The sequence below is a fragment of the Sus scrofa genome, chromosome 6 (genome assembly GCF_000003025.6).
Source record: "Sus scrofa isolate TJ Tabasco breed Duroc chromosome 6, Sscrofa11.1, whole genome shotgun sequence".
Taxonomy (NCBI): domain Eukaryota; kingdom Metazoa; phylum Chordata; class Mammalia; order Artiodactyla; family Suidae; genus Sus; species Sus scrofa.
The window spans coordinates 166,279,777-166,296,214 of NC_010448.4; the positions used below are offsets into that span (position 1 = coordinate 166,279,777).

The 16,438-nt window shown below is 44.3% G+C and overlaps 1 protein-coding gene across 1 annotated transcript in view; it reads left to right on the plus strand.

Annotated features, from left to right (window-relative positions):
* ZSWIM5 (zinc finger SWIM-type containing 5) overlaps window positions 1-16,438 on the plus strand; it is a 187,876-nt gene that overhangs the window by 141,650 nt on the left and 29,788 nt on the right. Inside the window, exons 3-5 of the mRNA XM_021096754.1 lie at window positions 2,279-2,427; window positions 3,854-4,004; window positions 13,954-14,133. Of these exons, the coding sequence (XP_020952413.1) occupies window positions 2,279-2,427; window positions 3,854-4,004; window positions 13,954-14,133 (480 nt within the window). The remainder of the gene's footprint in view (window positions 1-2,278; window positions 2,428-3,853; window positions 4,005-13,953; window positions 14,134-16,438) is intronic.

Sequence of the window (16,438 nt, forward strand, 5' to 3'; positions counted from 1 at the left end):
CTATTACATTCCAGGCACTATTCTATATGTTGCAAATATGCCAGCAAATAAAACAGTTTATACCCTCAAGGAGCATACATTCTAATGGGGATGTGTAGGAAAAGTGCTTAAGCTCTGTCCTGTAGGAAGCTCTCCATAAAGGGCTGTCATTAACAAATACTTAAGGATAGGGAGTATATTTCTTTTGCTTTGCTACTTTTAAGTTTACAGAAGAAGCATAGGATATATTACTTGCCCACCCGGAGCTTAAATCTGGATGTTCCGTAAGACATATATTTGTTCATCCTGTAAACATTAACTCAGTGCTACAATGAGCCAGACACTGTGAGGTAACAAAAGTGAACCCCTGCTCTTGAAAAATTTCAATGTAGTTGGGTCTGTATGAGAAGTGCATTGTTCCAACGTAAAGCAAACTGCGACAGGTCCCTAAGAGAAGTCATAAAAAGTGTTCAGGAGAATGGTACTGCCTTTATGTGCACATGAACATAAGGCAGGCTTACCTTTGACAGGTGGCAACGGGACATATGACTAATTCAGACAGGAGGTAAAAAAAAAAACAAAAAAAAAACCCTTCTGCCAAGCGAACGAAGCATTACAAGAATTTGGCAGCATTTAGCCTCTCTGTATACTTATTTTATGACTTTTCTCTCACTGCAGCCCTGACTGTAGAGCTGAGGCAGTATTGACCATGAAAAGCATTGCTTTTTGGCCAAAGAACAAACAGGTTGTAGGGAGAGGAAGGGACGTAGAAGAAAAAGCCTAAGTCAAGTCATAAGAAGATGTGGTTGACTTCTGGTTCTGGGAGCACCAAGGTACTAGCTGAAACATAGCGTAAGTACGGGAAAGACAAGGCTAGAAATGAACCGGCCCGAGCAGAGTGCCCTGAAGGCCAAGCTAAGGCATTTGGGCTTAATTTATGAAGAAGAGTTTATCCCTGAGGACTTCTGAGCAGGGAAGTGATATGATCAGAGCTGTACTTAGAATAATACATTTGAAGAAACGTAGCATAGAGTAGATACCATAAACTAGATGCTCATAGTGTAAGTAGTATTTTGTGGAAAAAATTAGTGTGTGAGCCCTCCTGACTCTCTGGTGAATAAGGTGCTCTAAAAAAGCTTCGCAGAAGAAGCAGCTTTTCTCTGCAGACCTGAATTTCACTTAAGCAAGGCTCTGATATAAGGAGACAGGAGGGGTAAACTGACTGATTAAAATAAACATGCTAGGCATTTATAACCAACTCTACCACCACACCTCTAGAGTATTAACTTACAGTCTTTTGTCACTTGAAGACAAAGTTCTAAAAACTTATCGCAGGGCTCTGTTTTCAAGAAAGTGAGAAAAGGAGATTCATTTTCATTCCACAAATATTTCCTAGAGGCCTGTCACATTACCAGCACCCTGCTACAGGTGATTCAGCCATGAGCAAGGCGCTAATAGGCTACTAGGGAAGAGGATGCATAAACAGCTAAAACTGTGTTTTAAGCAGTTTTGTTGAGGTGAGCCCAGATGTGAAAGATATTTTGAGTTAAATATATAAAGTGTACATAACTGTGCCTGGGCAAGTTTGTAGAAATTTAGAATTCTCTTTATTTGAGAAGTTACAATTTTATAATGAACTTTAAAAAGAGAACTTTTTGTTTTCTAAGGAAGTATTTTTTAATTTTAAAATAATATGTGTTGGCATTCCTGTTGTGGCGCAGCAGAAAGGAATCCGACTAGTAACCACGAGGTGGTGGGTTCACTCCCTGGCCTATCTCAGTGGGTGAAGGATCCTGCATTGCCATGAGCTGTGGTGTAGGTTGCAGACGCGGCTTGGATCTTGTGTAGTAGGCCGGTAGCTGTAGCTCCAATTTGGCCCCTAACCTAGGAACCTCCATATGCCACGAGTGTGGCCCTAAAAAGCAAAAAACAAATGAATAAATAAATATGTGTACTATAAGGGCTTATTTGAACGTCAAAAAAAAAAGAGGGGAAAAATGTCATTCTTGTTCTCCTAGGGAAAAAAAATACATCACTATTTTCATGTTTGTGTATTTCCTTCTGGGGTTTTTTCCCCCTGAATGGTATTTGTAGACCTGGACGTGGCTAAAAGTGAGACTTAAGTGAAAATGAAACTGTCGTTAGATCTCTGACATTTATTGAGGACCACACAGTTGCCCAAGTGCAGATGGACGCAGAAGACCCATCTGTTTCTGAATAGACTCACAGAGGGCCCCTCCTGCTGATTGGGTGGCCAAGGAACCCAAAGGAATCGTTTCACCGTTCCCATTCCCCACAGGTGCCCCTGACCCCACAGCTGGGGCCAGCATTGATGATGAGAACTGCTGGCATTTGGATGAAGAGCAAGTGAAAGAACAAGTGAAGCTCTTTCTCTCCCAAGGTGGTCACTATGGCTCTGGAAAGCAGCTCAATTCAATGTTTGCCAAGGTAAGATGTGAACAGGTTTTTTTAAAATGTTTCTTCAGTAAAGTGGGCTCACCACACTTCCGGCTTCACGCATTGTGACTAGCTCACTTGACCTACCTACCCTGAATGCTTGAAAACTAATGGGGGTGGGGTGGGGGGGATGCCCTGAGCAGAGCAGACCTGAGCAGGTTGCATCCAGGGAGCCCTACCACCTCACCCCATAGTCCTCTTCCTTCTAACTCGGCTCTAAGGGGTTAGCATTGCTGGGGAGTTAGGAATGAAGCTGTTTTCCCTCTGCTTTGAACTCAAGGCTGCCGATGAGGCCTTAAATTAGAGACATAGTAGTTTGAAACTGGGGGCTCTCATGGCAGACTTTTTCTTTCTTTTTTTTCCTTAACACCTTTAGTGAAATATAATTCCCATAAAATTCACCCTTATTTAAATCAGTATGCACGTCAGTGGGTTTTAGTATATTCACCACAGTCAACTTTAGAACGCTTTCGTTGTCTTAAAAAGAAACCCCATGCCCTTTACCTATCCCTCCTCTATTCCCCGCGTCCCCCTCCCCCAGCCCTGAGCAACCCCTAGTCTATTTTCTGTCTCTATAGATTCCCTATTCTGCACTTCCACAGAGATGGAATCCTATAGCATAGAGTCTTTTGTGAGTGGCTTCTTTCATTTAGCATGGTAATTTAAAATATTTAAAAAACAAGCATCCCTGTGTAGCACAGGGAACTATATCTAGTCACTTGTGATGGGACATGATGGAGGATAATGTGAGAAAAAGAATGTGTGTCACTTTGCCATAAATTGATAGACCATTGTAAATCAACTATAACAAAAAAAATAAAAATCTTAAAAAAAAAAAGGTATCCATGTTGTAGCGTAACTGTCAATACTTCATTCTTTTTTATGGCCAAATAATATTCCATTGTACAGATTCCACACATTTTGTTTATCCATTTGTCTGTTGATAGGCATTTGATGGTTTCCACCTTTCAGCTATCATAAACAATGCTGTAAACATTCCTATGTAGTGTTTCTGTGTGGACATATATATTTTCCTTTCTAGAAGTGGAATTGATAGGCCATATGGTAGCTCTGTGTTTTAATCATTTGAGGAACTTCCAGACTGATTTCCAAAGTGGCTGCATCATTCTGCATTTCCCACCAAACAGTCTGTGAGGGTTCTGATGTCTCTGTATTTTTGCCGACAGTTGTTATCTGGCTTTTTGACTAACCATCCTTGTGAGCGCGGAGCGGTTATCTCATTGTGCGCAGCAGGCTTTCTTGACATGTGCGAAGAACTTGCTTCCAGAACAAGAGGCCTTCTTTTTGGTTCTTTGGATAAGCTGTGCTTAGATACTTCGTCTTCTCCTCCCTTTCCTTCGCCTCCTACTTTTTTATGATGTGCAGTCACCAACCCCTCGCCCTCCTTATGTGTCAGGTTCGAGAGATGCTGCGGATGAGAGATTCCAATGGAGCCAGGATGCTGACGCTAATAACTGAGCAGTTTATGGCCGACCCACGACTCACACTCTGGAGGCAGCAAGGAACAAGCATGACAGATAAGTGCAGGCAGCTCTGGGATGAGCTAGGTAAGTCCTTCCATCTCAGAGAGGAGCTTTGACTATCCTACCGGCTTGCCCCTGGCAGCCGTGTTAGTGAACACTTGCCATCACTCATTACATGGCTCTTGCTAAGTGAACTTTAGCCTAATTGGTAGAAGATTTAGGCTCTACAGAGGCCACCCAGAATAATTCTCAACTCACTTGTGCTTTGCTGTCGACATGAGCATTCCGTTCCAGATGTTACCACGTAGACGCCTTTGGTGAGAGAAAACCTTTTCCCTTGGCTTCCGTCCAGGGCATCAGTCTGGCTCTCCACATACTTACCAGCCGCACACGTCTCACCTTCCCTGGTCTGCTCTTCTTCGTCACTCCCAGACAGACCTCTTAGACATAAAGCAGTTTCCGAGACTTGAGCTTTGGGCTTGTATTTTTCTTTCTGGATACTCCCTTGAGAATTGTTGTTGTTTTTTTTTAATATTATGGCTTTCAGAGTTACCTCTATGGTAATCTCATTCTCGTCTTCTTTCCACTTATCAGAGTTTCAGTCTCATATTAGCAGCTGCCCCATGAAAATCTCCTGATCACCTCAAACTTGAGACCTCCAAAAGTGAAATCAAACCTTCTTGGAAAAAAGGTTCCCCTGAGCCTGGCATGGGCACCACTGTTTCTTACTCTACCAAATTTATCGTCAAGCATTCCTGCGTCTTTCATTCCCTACATTCAGTCACCAAGTTAATTTGATTCCTTGACCTTCAGATACCACTTAGTGTCCACCCACACTCTTACTTCCCATCGCCCTGATCTGGTCGAGAGCCTTGGGACTTACAGATTCAATTAGACCCCCTGAATGGCCTTTCTGTTCCAGAGTCTCCGCATTAAGGCCTTTGGTCGTTGTTTCTCTTCATCGTTCCCTTGCTCAAAGGCCAGTTTTGCAGGGCTCCTCCCCAGCTCCTCTCCCTCGTTGCAGAGTCCTCTGTACCCTGAACTCACCATCCAGTCATGGCCCCCCTTTGGGGTTACACTGGAAACGTCCTACATGGCACACTCTAAAAGTTTTAATAAAGCTCCTCCGTACTTCCTCCGCCCCAGAAAGCGACAGCAAGCTTTCTACTCATACGCAAGAGCACAAGAGAGAAACTGCAGCTTAGGATTTTAGTGACTCCCCCAAAGCATATACATTACAGTCTTAGGGCTGAAAGCCTTGGAGAATGAGGCTTAATGACTCTGAGACTGTGCTTGGTTACTTCGGGGCTGGGGAATGTGGGGCTTGGGTTTGGGTGCTGAGGCTTTTTGATCTCACCTGGGGCACTAATGGCGTTAGAGTTCTCATTAATAATGAATATCTGCATTACTGAGTGTGATTTGCCCGTCTCTGTGTTCGAGACTGTACTCACATTGTTTCATTTAATTCTCATAACAAACTCATGAGGTAATTCTGTGTGTATTGAAAGGAGCAGAGACGGCTCTGGGTACAGAATAAAATAAAGAATTTTAGAAGACGGTCTCTGCCGGAACCCAGTCACACTTTCCGAAGCACGGGAACGTTGAACTGTTAGTCTGAGGTTACTAGTCCACCGAGTTGTGACCAGGGTCACATGACACAATACATGACCACTTGGGGACAGCGTCTAGACGCTTACCTCAGAAGGGGTCGGATATTGGCAGCACCATATTTTTAGGTGAGAAAATGAGCTCAGAAAAGTATTTTAAGAACACACACTAATAAGTGGTGGTTCCTAACACCAGAACCCCAGTCTGTCTGACCCCAAATCACACATCCTTCTGCACCATCTCCTTCAGTTCCACCCTGTGTTCTGTTTTCCCCCAAAGTGCATGTTTCTTAAGAATTTGAAATTAGCCTTCAGAGAGTCTGTTTCATCTAAGGTCTGAATCTCTTGGGAGTAATTTCTGTAACAGTCATGGACTTGTAGGCTTGGGCTTGGCCTTTGGGGCAAAGGTAGGTAAGAGGAAGGATGCAGAGCTGGCTCCCAGTGCTTTTAAAGCTCTGTCATATACTTAGGTTCATTATAAAAAGCTCTTGATTCTGACATTTTCATACCTAGGAAATTGCTGTATCACCCTTCCAAGAAACTCAGCATTCTGCAGAATGTCTCAAAATCACCTGGAGTACTTGTTTAAACATGTTCCTGGGCCCTATCTCCAGAGTTTCTGATTACATGGGTTGAAAATAGGGCCTGTTAGTTTGCATTTCCAACCAAATTCCCTGAAGATGCTGATGCCACAGTTCCAGACACCATATTTTTAAAACACCAAACTAAGGGGAAGCTTTATTGGGTCCAACACAAGAGCAAGTACATTGCTGCTTCCCCTGACTACTCCGAGGGCTCCTTACTGGTCATGCAGTCTGCTCCGCTGCAGGAACTCGGAGGCGTGGGCTCACTATTTTCACTTCCTGAACCAGAGATAATAGCAGCAATCAGACATGACCGTCTCTAGGTCCAAACGTGAAGTTTTCTTATCTCCCCCATCTGTACACATAAGCTTGTGCGCTCTCTCTCTCTCTCTCTCTCTCTCTCTCTATCTCTCTCTCTTTTTATGGCCACGCTAGCAGCATATGGAAGTTCCCAGGCCAGGTATTGAATCTTAGTCACAGCTGAGACCTATGCCGCAGCTGTGGCGATGCCAGATCCCTTTAGCCCACTGTGCCAGGCCAGGGATTGAACCACCACGCCTCCACTGCAACCTGAGCTGCTGCAGTCGGATTCTTAACTCACTGTGCCACAGCAGGAACTACAGCTTTCTCTTCTTTTAAAATCTATAAAGTATCTCTGCTCTCATTAAAAAACCAATCCTAACACAGTTTCTCTAGGCCCTGGGCTGTTTCCTTTTCTCAAGAATTATGCTCCTATAATTCCTCCTTTCTCTGGCATCATTAATTTCTTTGTCAGCAGGGAGATTGCTGGATCAATCTCATCAGCATACCAATATGCTCTAATATTTTCAACCTCAAAAAAAAAAAAAAAGTGCCTTTGGAGTTTCCTGGTAGCCTAGCAGATAAGGATTTGGCATTGTCACTTCTGTGGTTTGGAGTCATTTCCTGGCCTGGGAACTTCCTCATGCAGCAGCCATGCCCCCCTCCCAAAAAAAAAGAAAAGAAAAGTGCCTTGATATTTCCATCCCCGTCTAATTACTACCCCATTTCTCTTCTTCCCTTCAGAACAACCCTTCCTGATGGAGTTCCCGTCATGGCTCAGTGGTTAACGAATCCGACTAAGAACCATGAGGTTGTAGGTTCGATCCCTGGCCTTGCTCAGTGGATTGAGGATCCGGCGTTGCCGTAAGCTGTGGTGTAGGTTGCAGATGCCACTCAGATCTCGCGTGGCTGTGGCTGTGGCATAGGCCAGCAGCTGTAGCTCGGGTTAGACCCCGAGCCTGGGAACCTCCATATGCCTCGGGAATGGTCCTAGAAAAGGCAAAAAGACAAAAAAAAAAAAAAAAAAAAAAAGAACAGCCCTTCCTGAAAATCTTGTCTGACGTCACTCTTTCCACTGCAATTGAGCTTCCACTGCTATAGCTGCCACTCTGTGGACAGGGAGCTCTTGTCAGAATCACCAGTGACTTCCATATTCGCTAAATACAGTGGTCACTTCACAGCTGTTCTTATTTGACCTCTTCGCAGTCTTCGGTAAAAGTGACCATACCCTTCTTGAAACATGCTCTCTGGGCTTCTATCACCCTGTATCCTCTTGGCTTTCCTCCAGCATTTCTGGCTACTTTCTGTCAAGCTGCTTTACAGGCTCCTCTGCTCCCCCTCCCTCTTCTAAATACTGAGGATTCTGCTCTACCCACTTCCCTGTCTGCGTATTCAGACCCAAGGCTTTAAATACCATCTAGCTGAGTCACAAACTCACCCCTGACCGTTCTCCTCAGCAGTGGACTCACTGTCCAGCTTCCCACCACTTCTAAGAAACATTTCAAACTTAACATGACCTCACAGACTCTTAATTTTCCCACCAAAGCCTGATTTTCCCCTCGCTTCCCCTGTCTCAGTATATGGTAGCAAGATGTATCTAGTTGCTCCAGAAGAAGATCTGAGTCATGCTGGGTTCCCTCTGTGCTCTATTGTATACCCAGGGCAAGCCCTATTGCCCTGCAGAGCTGGAAGACTGAATAGTATCTATAAAGTGCTTAATAGAATGCATAGCCCATTAAAAGAAGTAAACTATAGCTATTATTTTATGTTTATATTTAATGTATTATCATTATGTAAAATTTTAACTTCCATAGTAGCTGCATTTGCTTAGAGTTTTTGACACTTTTTTTTAAGTCAGTAGAAAATAGTTTTTGGATACTGTAGCATTCCTCATGAGTGCTGTTATATGTAGATACCAGTAGGGTTTTTCGCCTTGCCTCTTTCTTCAAGATGGAACAATCTCTGAGTTGTTTTCTTTGTCTTTTTTTTTTTTTTGCTATTTCTTGGGCCGCTCCCGCGGCATATGGGAGGTTCCCAGGCCAGGGGTCTAATTGGAGCTGTAGCTGCCAGCCTACGCCAGAGCCACAGCAACGCGGGATCCGAGCCGCGTCTGTGACCTACACCACAGCTCATGGCAACGCCGATCGTTAACCCACTGAGCAAGGGCAGGGATCGAACCCACAACCTCATGGTTCCTAGTCGGATTCGTTAACCACTGCGCCACGACGACGGGAACTCCCTCTGAGTTGTTTTTGAAACAAATCCATGATGACTTAATAAAGCAGAAAACTCACTTTCTTTATTTATTTCGTCTTTTGTCTTTTTAGGGCCGCACCCGTGGCATATGGAGGTTCCCAGGCTAGGGGTATATTCATAGCTATGGCTGCTGGCCTACACCACAGCCACAGCAACTCCAGATCCAAGCTGTGTCTGCAACCTACACTCCCAACCTTGTGGTTCCTAGTTGGATTCTTTTCTGCTGCGCCACAACGGGAACTCCAGAAAACTCACTTTAAAGTGAAAGTACTCACTTTCTAGGGATTCCTCTTTTTAATATTTCAGGGCCTAGGAAATAAGAATTCCTGATGACTAAAGTTAGATCCTGCTGCAGTTCTCATCGTGGCTCAGTGATTAACAAGCCTGCCTAGCATCCATGAAGATGCGGGTTCAATCCCTGGCCTCTCTCAGTGGGTTAAGGATCTGGCATTGCCCTGAGCTGCGGTGTTGGTCTCGGCTTGGCTCTGATCCAGCGTTGCTGTGGCTGTAGTGTAGGCTGGTGGCTACAGCTCCGGTTCTGCCCCTAGCCTGGGAACTTCCATATGCCGAGGGTGCAGTCCTAAAAAGACTCATTAATTAATTAATTAGTTGAATTAAATAAGTTAGCTTCTGTTTCTTTTCACCTTAAGCTTTTCTCAACTCACTCAGTTTGTTTTCCTTTCCTATTATCCTGTTGATTTTGCCATTCATAAAGGCACTAGAGTCCCCCCAGTTGCCAAATTTAACGGCCTCTTTTTGGTTCTCATTCTACTTTATTTATTTATTTATTTATTTAGTTATTTATTTTGGCCACTACATAGCATGTAGAAATTCTGGACCAGGGATCAAACCCACACCACAGCAGTGATAATGCTGGATCCTTAACCTGCTGAGCCACCAAGGAACTCTAGTTCTTATTCTCCTTGTGAAGATTAAACATGAAAATCTTTTACTTCATTATAAACAGAAAGCTCTTTTTTTTTTTTTTTTGTCTTTTTAGGGCCGCACCGGTGGCATATGGAGGTTCCCAGGCTAGGAGTTGAATTGGAGTTACAGCTGCCAGCCTATGCCACAACCACAGCCACATGGGATCCAAGCCACATATGCAACCTACACCACAGCTCATGGCAACACCAGATCCTTAACCCACTGAGCAAGGCCAGGGATCGACCCTGCATCCTCATGGACACTTTTCAGATTTGTTTCCACTGACCCACAATGGGAACGCCAGAAAGCACTTCTTAAGCTATAAAGTAAATGTTTGTTACTGACATTCTGCCACATTAAACATTGCTGATCGGCTTGTGTGTCTCTAATTTCTGATGCCTCTTCTTTCTTTCTTGTTTGTTTATTCTTCCTTCTCTTCTGTTCACAACTTAAATATTGATGTTTCCTCAAAATTCTGTTCCTAGTATACTCCTTTTCTCTCCTCTTAAATGGTGAGGTTTTCTTATCTTTTTTGTTTGTTGATGGGTGGGGCCCTATCTCTACATTAATTTTATTTTATTTATTTATTTATTTTTTGCTTTTTAGGGCTGCACCCTCAGCATATGGAGGTTCCCAGGCTAGGGGTTGAATCGCAGCTGCAACTGCTAGCTTACAACATGGCCACAGCAACGTAGGATCCAAGCCATGTCTGCAACCTACACCACAGCCACAGCAATGCCAGATCCTTAACTGAGCAAGGCCAGGGATCAAACCCACAACCTCATGGTTCCTAGTCGGATTCATCTCCCTGCACCATGACGGGAACTCCTCTACTTTAATTTTAGAAGAGTACAGCAAACAGTGTAACACACACCATAGAAGAACTACAATGTGAAGAAAAATATTTTTTCATGAGTTTTATACAGGCCTTTAGGATTCTTAAATTCTTGAAGTGGAGAAGATATCTGAATATTGCATCTTTCTTACTGCCACAGTTTCAATTTTTTTACCTCCTATATCTATATACTAAGGATTTCCTGCCACCTGGTGTTCAGAACGTACACTGTAGTTGATAGGAACTCATGGATCCTAAGGGACTGAGAAGTAATATCCTAGATTACAAAACTTTTATACCAAAAGGAAAAAAACACCCAATAGACTAAATATCCAGAGGGACTAAGATGACTCCTGAAAGCATCTTTGCCTTTGCTTGTGTCCTTGCCCCTGTTTGGGAAACCCTCCCTCCGTCTCTCTGCCCAAACACTTCTGTTTCCCTCTTGTTCTTTGAAAACGAAGCAATAGATGTACGTAGGTTAAAATGTCAAATAGTTCTACAAATTTTATAATTAAAACACACTGTTTTCCTGCCACATTCCTTCACATTGTCAGTTCCCAATTCTCAGAGCAATTTTTAGTTCTTTTAGCTGCTTTTTCTAACATGCCTCCACATTTCTAAATAACTGTTCTTTTGGAGTTCCCTTGCAGCACAGCAAGTTAAGGATCTGGCATTGCAGAGGCTTGGGTTGCTGCTACGGTGAGGATTTGACCACTGGCCTGGGTACTTCCACAGGCCCGGTGCAGCCAAAAATAAATAAATAAATAAGTAGCAGTTCTTTCTTGATTTTTGAAATTCTAGGTACTCTCTTTGTCTTCCTATAATGAAAGATGAAGCTTTACCTCTCTAAGGGTCACACGTGCTTAGTATTCTCTCCCGTTCTTTTCTGTATGGATAGGCTGAGAATGTTCCAAATCTTTAAGTTCTGCTTCCTTTTTGATTAACTTTATGTCATTTCTGCCTTTATGTCATTTTTCTCTTCTCTTATTTAATCGAAGCAGTCAAGAGGAACCACGCTGCTCCTTCAACTCATTACTTAGACAGTACTTCAGCTAATTTTATTACTCCCAAGTTCTACAAAGCACTAGGACATGAACACAATTTAGCCAAGTCCTTTGCCATTTTATTTTTTATTTTTATTTTTTGTCCTTTTGCCATTTCTAGGGCTGCTCCCGAGGCATATGGAAGTTCCCAGGCTAGGGGTCTAATCGGAGCTGTAGCCGCCGGCCTTCACCACAGCCACAGCAACGCAGGATCTGAGCCACATCTGCGACCTACACCACAGCTCACGACAACGCAGGATCCTCAACCCACTGAGCAAGGCCAGGGATCAAACCCGCAACCTCATGGTTACTGGTCAGATTCGTTAACCACCGCACCACGACAGGAACTCCCCTTTGCCATTTTATAACAAGGATCACCTTTCATCCAGTTTCCAGTGACATACTCCTCATTGCCATCTGAGACCTCATCCGAATGGCCTTTACTCTCCATATGTCGCCAACGTTCTGTTTAGGGTTACTTAGAGAATACCTGAGGACACTGAGACGTTCTCTGGGGCTCTCCTCTTTTCTTTCTGGGACCTCATCAGAATCTTCTTCAAATTTCTGTTCATAACAGCTTAGGCTTCTTCTGACATGCGGCTCAAAACTCTTCCAGCCTCTACCCTGTATCCAGCTCCAAAGTTGCTTTCACGTCTTTAGATATATGTTAGAGTAGTACCCATTTCTTGGTACCCATTTCTCTCCTAGTCTGTGGGGGCTGCTGTAACAGAACACCATAGACTAGGTGACTTTTAAACAGCAGAAGTTTATTTCTCAGAGTTCTGGGGCTGGGACGTCCAAGAGTAAGTGACTGGCAGATTTGGTGTCAGGTGAGGGCCCCCTTCCTAGTTCACAGAAAGCCAGCCTTTCGCTGTGTGCCCATGTGGCAGAAGGGACAAGGGATCTCACTCAGACTGTAACACCGGGTACACACACACGTATGTGCATACCATTAACTCCTCCGTCGTTCTCCCAAAGTAGTGACATTAAGATTTGGGGCTGGAGTTCCCGTCGTGGTGCAGTGGTTAACGAATCCGACTAGGAACCATGAGGTTGCGGGTTCGGTCCCTGCTCTTGCTCAGTGGATTAACGATCCGGTGTTGCCGTGAGCTGTGGTGTAGGTCACAGATGCGGCTCGGATCCCGCGTTGCTGTGGCTCTGGCGTAGGCCGGTGGCTACAGCTCCGATTCAACCCCTAGCCTGGGAACCTCCATATGCTGCGGGAGCGGCCCAAGAAATAGCAACAACAACAACAAAAGACAAAAAAGACCAAAAAAAAAAAAAAAAAGATTTGGGGCTAAATGAGTATAAGATATGTACATTATTATGACTATATAAATATTTTTTATATCACAGTCATTAGTATACTAATATTACATTTACTTTTTTTAAAATTTTTCTTTTTACAACCACACCTGCGGCATATTGGAAGTTCTCAGGCCAGGGGTCAAATCAGAGCTGCAGCCGCCAACGTCTGCCACAGCCACAGCAACACCAGGTCCAAGCTGCATATGTGACCTACACTGCAGCTTGCAGCCAACCCAGATCCTTAACCCACTGAGCTAAGCTAGGGATCAAACCCTCATCCTCATCGATACTAGTTAGGTTCATAACCCACTGAGCCACAGCGGGAACTTGCTGTGATCTCAGTCTTATAGTTCAAGGATTAGAAGCTCAGAAAGTTCAAAGTCAGCTCACCAGTAACGGAAACCTTTTCTGAGCCCCTTCCTCAGTGCCCTTCTTCTGTGATGTTATCATACCCTGTGCGTCCACACACGCATGCACACATTGTGTTTGTTTGTTTGTTTGTTTGTTTGTTGCTACAAACCGCGGCATATGGAAATTCCCAGGCTAGGGGTCGAATGTGAGCTGCAGCTGCTGGCCTACACCACAGCCACAGCAACACGGGATCCGAGTTGCATCTGCAACCTACACCACAGCTCATACCAACGCCAGATCCTCAACCCGCTGAGCGAGGCCAGGGATTGAACCTGTGTCCTCATGGATGTTAGTTGGGTTCATAACCACTGAGCCACAACGGGAACTCCCCCTGCACATATCTTTTATCTTAATACTTATATTCAAATGACATTTTACTTATCTATCTTCCCCACTGGCCAGCTCCTCAAGGGTAAGGAACGGTGTCTTATTCTCTAATACAGTACCTTGAACAAGAAAGCGCTCCGTAAATATTTGTTGGACTGCAGATCTGAGCTCAGAATTCATGTCCAGCTCTGTCTTGTTCATCATCACTGGCACATGGCCACATCTCGGAACAGTCACTCGGCTTAAGAAACCTTTGAGGAGGAAAAAATAAGCATTTCTGAAAACTTCAGCAGATCTGGTTTTTTATATTGAGAGAAGCTGATGTTTTTGAAACGTTTCCTACCAACTAAAAATGGAAGAAAAGAATAAATTGAAAAATTAAGGCTTAGGCATCAAAGGAGAGATGTCAAGAATGCAGGTTGCTTTCTTTTCCAGGGGCCTTATGGGTGTGCATTATTTTAAACCCACATTGCAAATTGGAGGAGAAGTCTTGTTGGCTGCAGCAACTGCAGAAGTGGAGTGACCTGGACGTCTGTCCCCTGGAGGATGGGAACTACGGGCACGAGCTGCCCAGCATCACCAACGCGCTTCCCCAGAATGCCGGTCACAGCTCAGGTGAGCCAGGTACCTTTTTAGGGTCTTTGTGCCTGGAATTCCAAAAGGTTGGAGGGTAAAGTCATAGAACAAGGGTGGCTGGACCACTTTTTGGCTGTCAGAATTGTCATCCTAAATAGGAAAAGCCTGTCCTTTATTTGTCTTGAAAGGCCAAACCTTAAATAAGGATAAGCCTTGATCTTAGACGTTGGGAATGCTATCCTTTTCCCTGCCTGTCCTGTCCTTACCACACCCAGCAGAAATTCCTAGGCCTCTGCTTGAATCCTCCACCCTTCCAATTCTTCATGACTGCTGGCCTCAGCTGGGCTTGGTTTTAGCTCCCAAGACCTACCTCAACGGAATGTAGGAAGACCTGTTTCAAACAAACAAACAAACTTAGAACAATGTCCTGAAAATTGCCTTTCTTACTTTTCTCAGTTTTCCTTAAATTTTTATACGGCAGATAGCTGGGAGGGGGTCACCCGTCCAAGATATAGCTAGGACTCTCTTAAGACAAGTCCAGTGGTACTGGACCTTCCCGCCTTTTGAGCCCACTGGCCAGATATCCGGGGGCGTCAGCATTCGCATCAGCATTAGTTCATCTAACCCAGGCCTTCTGCTGCTGCCAATTGATTGCTATTTAGCCCCTTGGGATCCTTTATCGGTAGATTTTATCAGACATTGATTTGACATGTCCCTCCCTTTTATTTTAAGTGATAAATCTACTGATATTTTTAACCTCAAGGAGGAGCTCCCATTAGTGTTCTGACGTGGTCTTCATCTCCCTTGTACCACAACTGATTGTCAGTGTACCTAAGGCCGTCAAGGTAACGAGGAATGAAGAGCCTTCTTGAAGCTCCCCTTTACTGACCCTTGTGTAACCTCCACAGCACAGAACCCATCCTTTTAGTACTGGCTTTCGATTGGCACAGAGAGAATCAAATGCATATAGACATGTGAATCCAATGTGGCAGTTTCTTCTGTGTCTTAATGTATTGGTTCCTCATTGTTGCTGGTCCTCGTCTGAGGATGCTGTTTCCTCCTAAGTCTTCTCAAGTTGGGGCGAGTTTATCTTTCACGTCTCTTTACCTTTGGGCCCGATGGAGCAGTAGGCATCCTGCTTATTCGTCAGTGCCATTTCTACATCCCTGGCCTTCTTTCCTTCCTGAAATACTCCCACCTTTAAAGTTGATGCTGCTAAAATATACCGCCTGCTACCCTGCTGGTGTGGTCACTTGCAGAGTCCTGGGTCATTCCCCTCGTTCCTTCAAGATTTTTGACTGATGGATCGGTAGCACTACTCTCTGTCGCTACTTCTTTGGTAACTCTTGAACATTTCAGTAGCCACACAGATGATTTTTCCAATATTCTAATCTCTCAGTTCTTTGACCTGCTCTATTTTAATAGTCTGTCTTCTACCATAACGTCGCCATGCAACCTTGAGATCATACCCTAAACCTTGCCATTACCAGTAACTGCGGCTTCTTCACAATGGCAGTTTCAAGCAGCTCTGATTGCTACCAGCAGTCTTACGAGGTTCTTTTCTCTAGAACCCCAATTCCAGAAATTCCTTTACCCACTAGGAATTTTGATCCTATCCCTTTTTCATTCTTATGGTGGCCTCATTTTCCTCCCTGTCCAGATTAGATTCCTTGGTGCATCATGAAAATCACGACCTTGCATCCACACGCAACCCTCTCTTTCCCTTAGGCACATTCATATGGTAAACCCCTAACGGTAGTAGTTCAGACTCTTTCTTCCTTTCTTTCTTTTTTTGGCCTCACCCACAGCATGCAGAAGTTCCTGGGCCACAGATCAGATAGATCTATGCCACAGCAGTGATAACACCAGCTCCTTAATCCACTGAGCCACCAGCGAACTCCAGTTCAGTCTCACTTTCTAAATTATCCAGGGCTCACACCCGCACACCCCAACGTGGTGGAGAGAAACGTGACCGTGTTAACTGGTCTTAAGTTTACGACGACTGATCTCAAGTGGGTCCATCATACTGTCCAGACATCAACTTCCTTTCCCTAGTCTGTGCCTTCTTCCACTCTTCTAAATGACTGTTTCACGCCGTCTTTTCCCTAAAACATTCTGTACGTTCTCCCCTTCCTTGCTTGCAGCCTCGCTTCCTGTTCGCTGAGAATGTAGAAGCAATCAGAAAATTTCTTAAACTCTATCGCTACATCTGTCTGCCTCAGTCTATGCCCATCTCCTCTGCCTCTTCCCCAGCTTTTTTTTTTTTTTTTTTTTTTTTTCTTTTTTGTGGCTGTGCCTGCAGGATATGTAAGGTCCCAGGCTAGGGGTCAAATCGGAGCTTCAG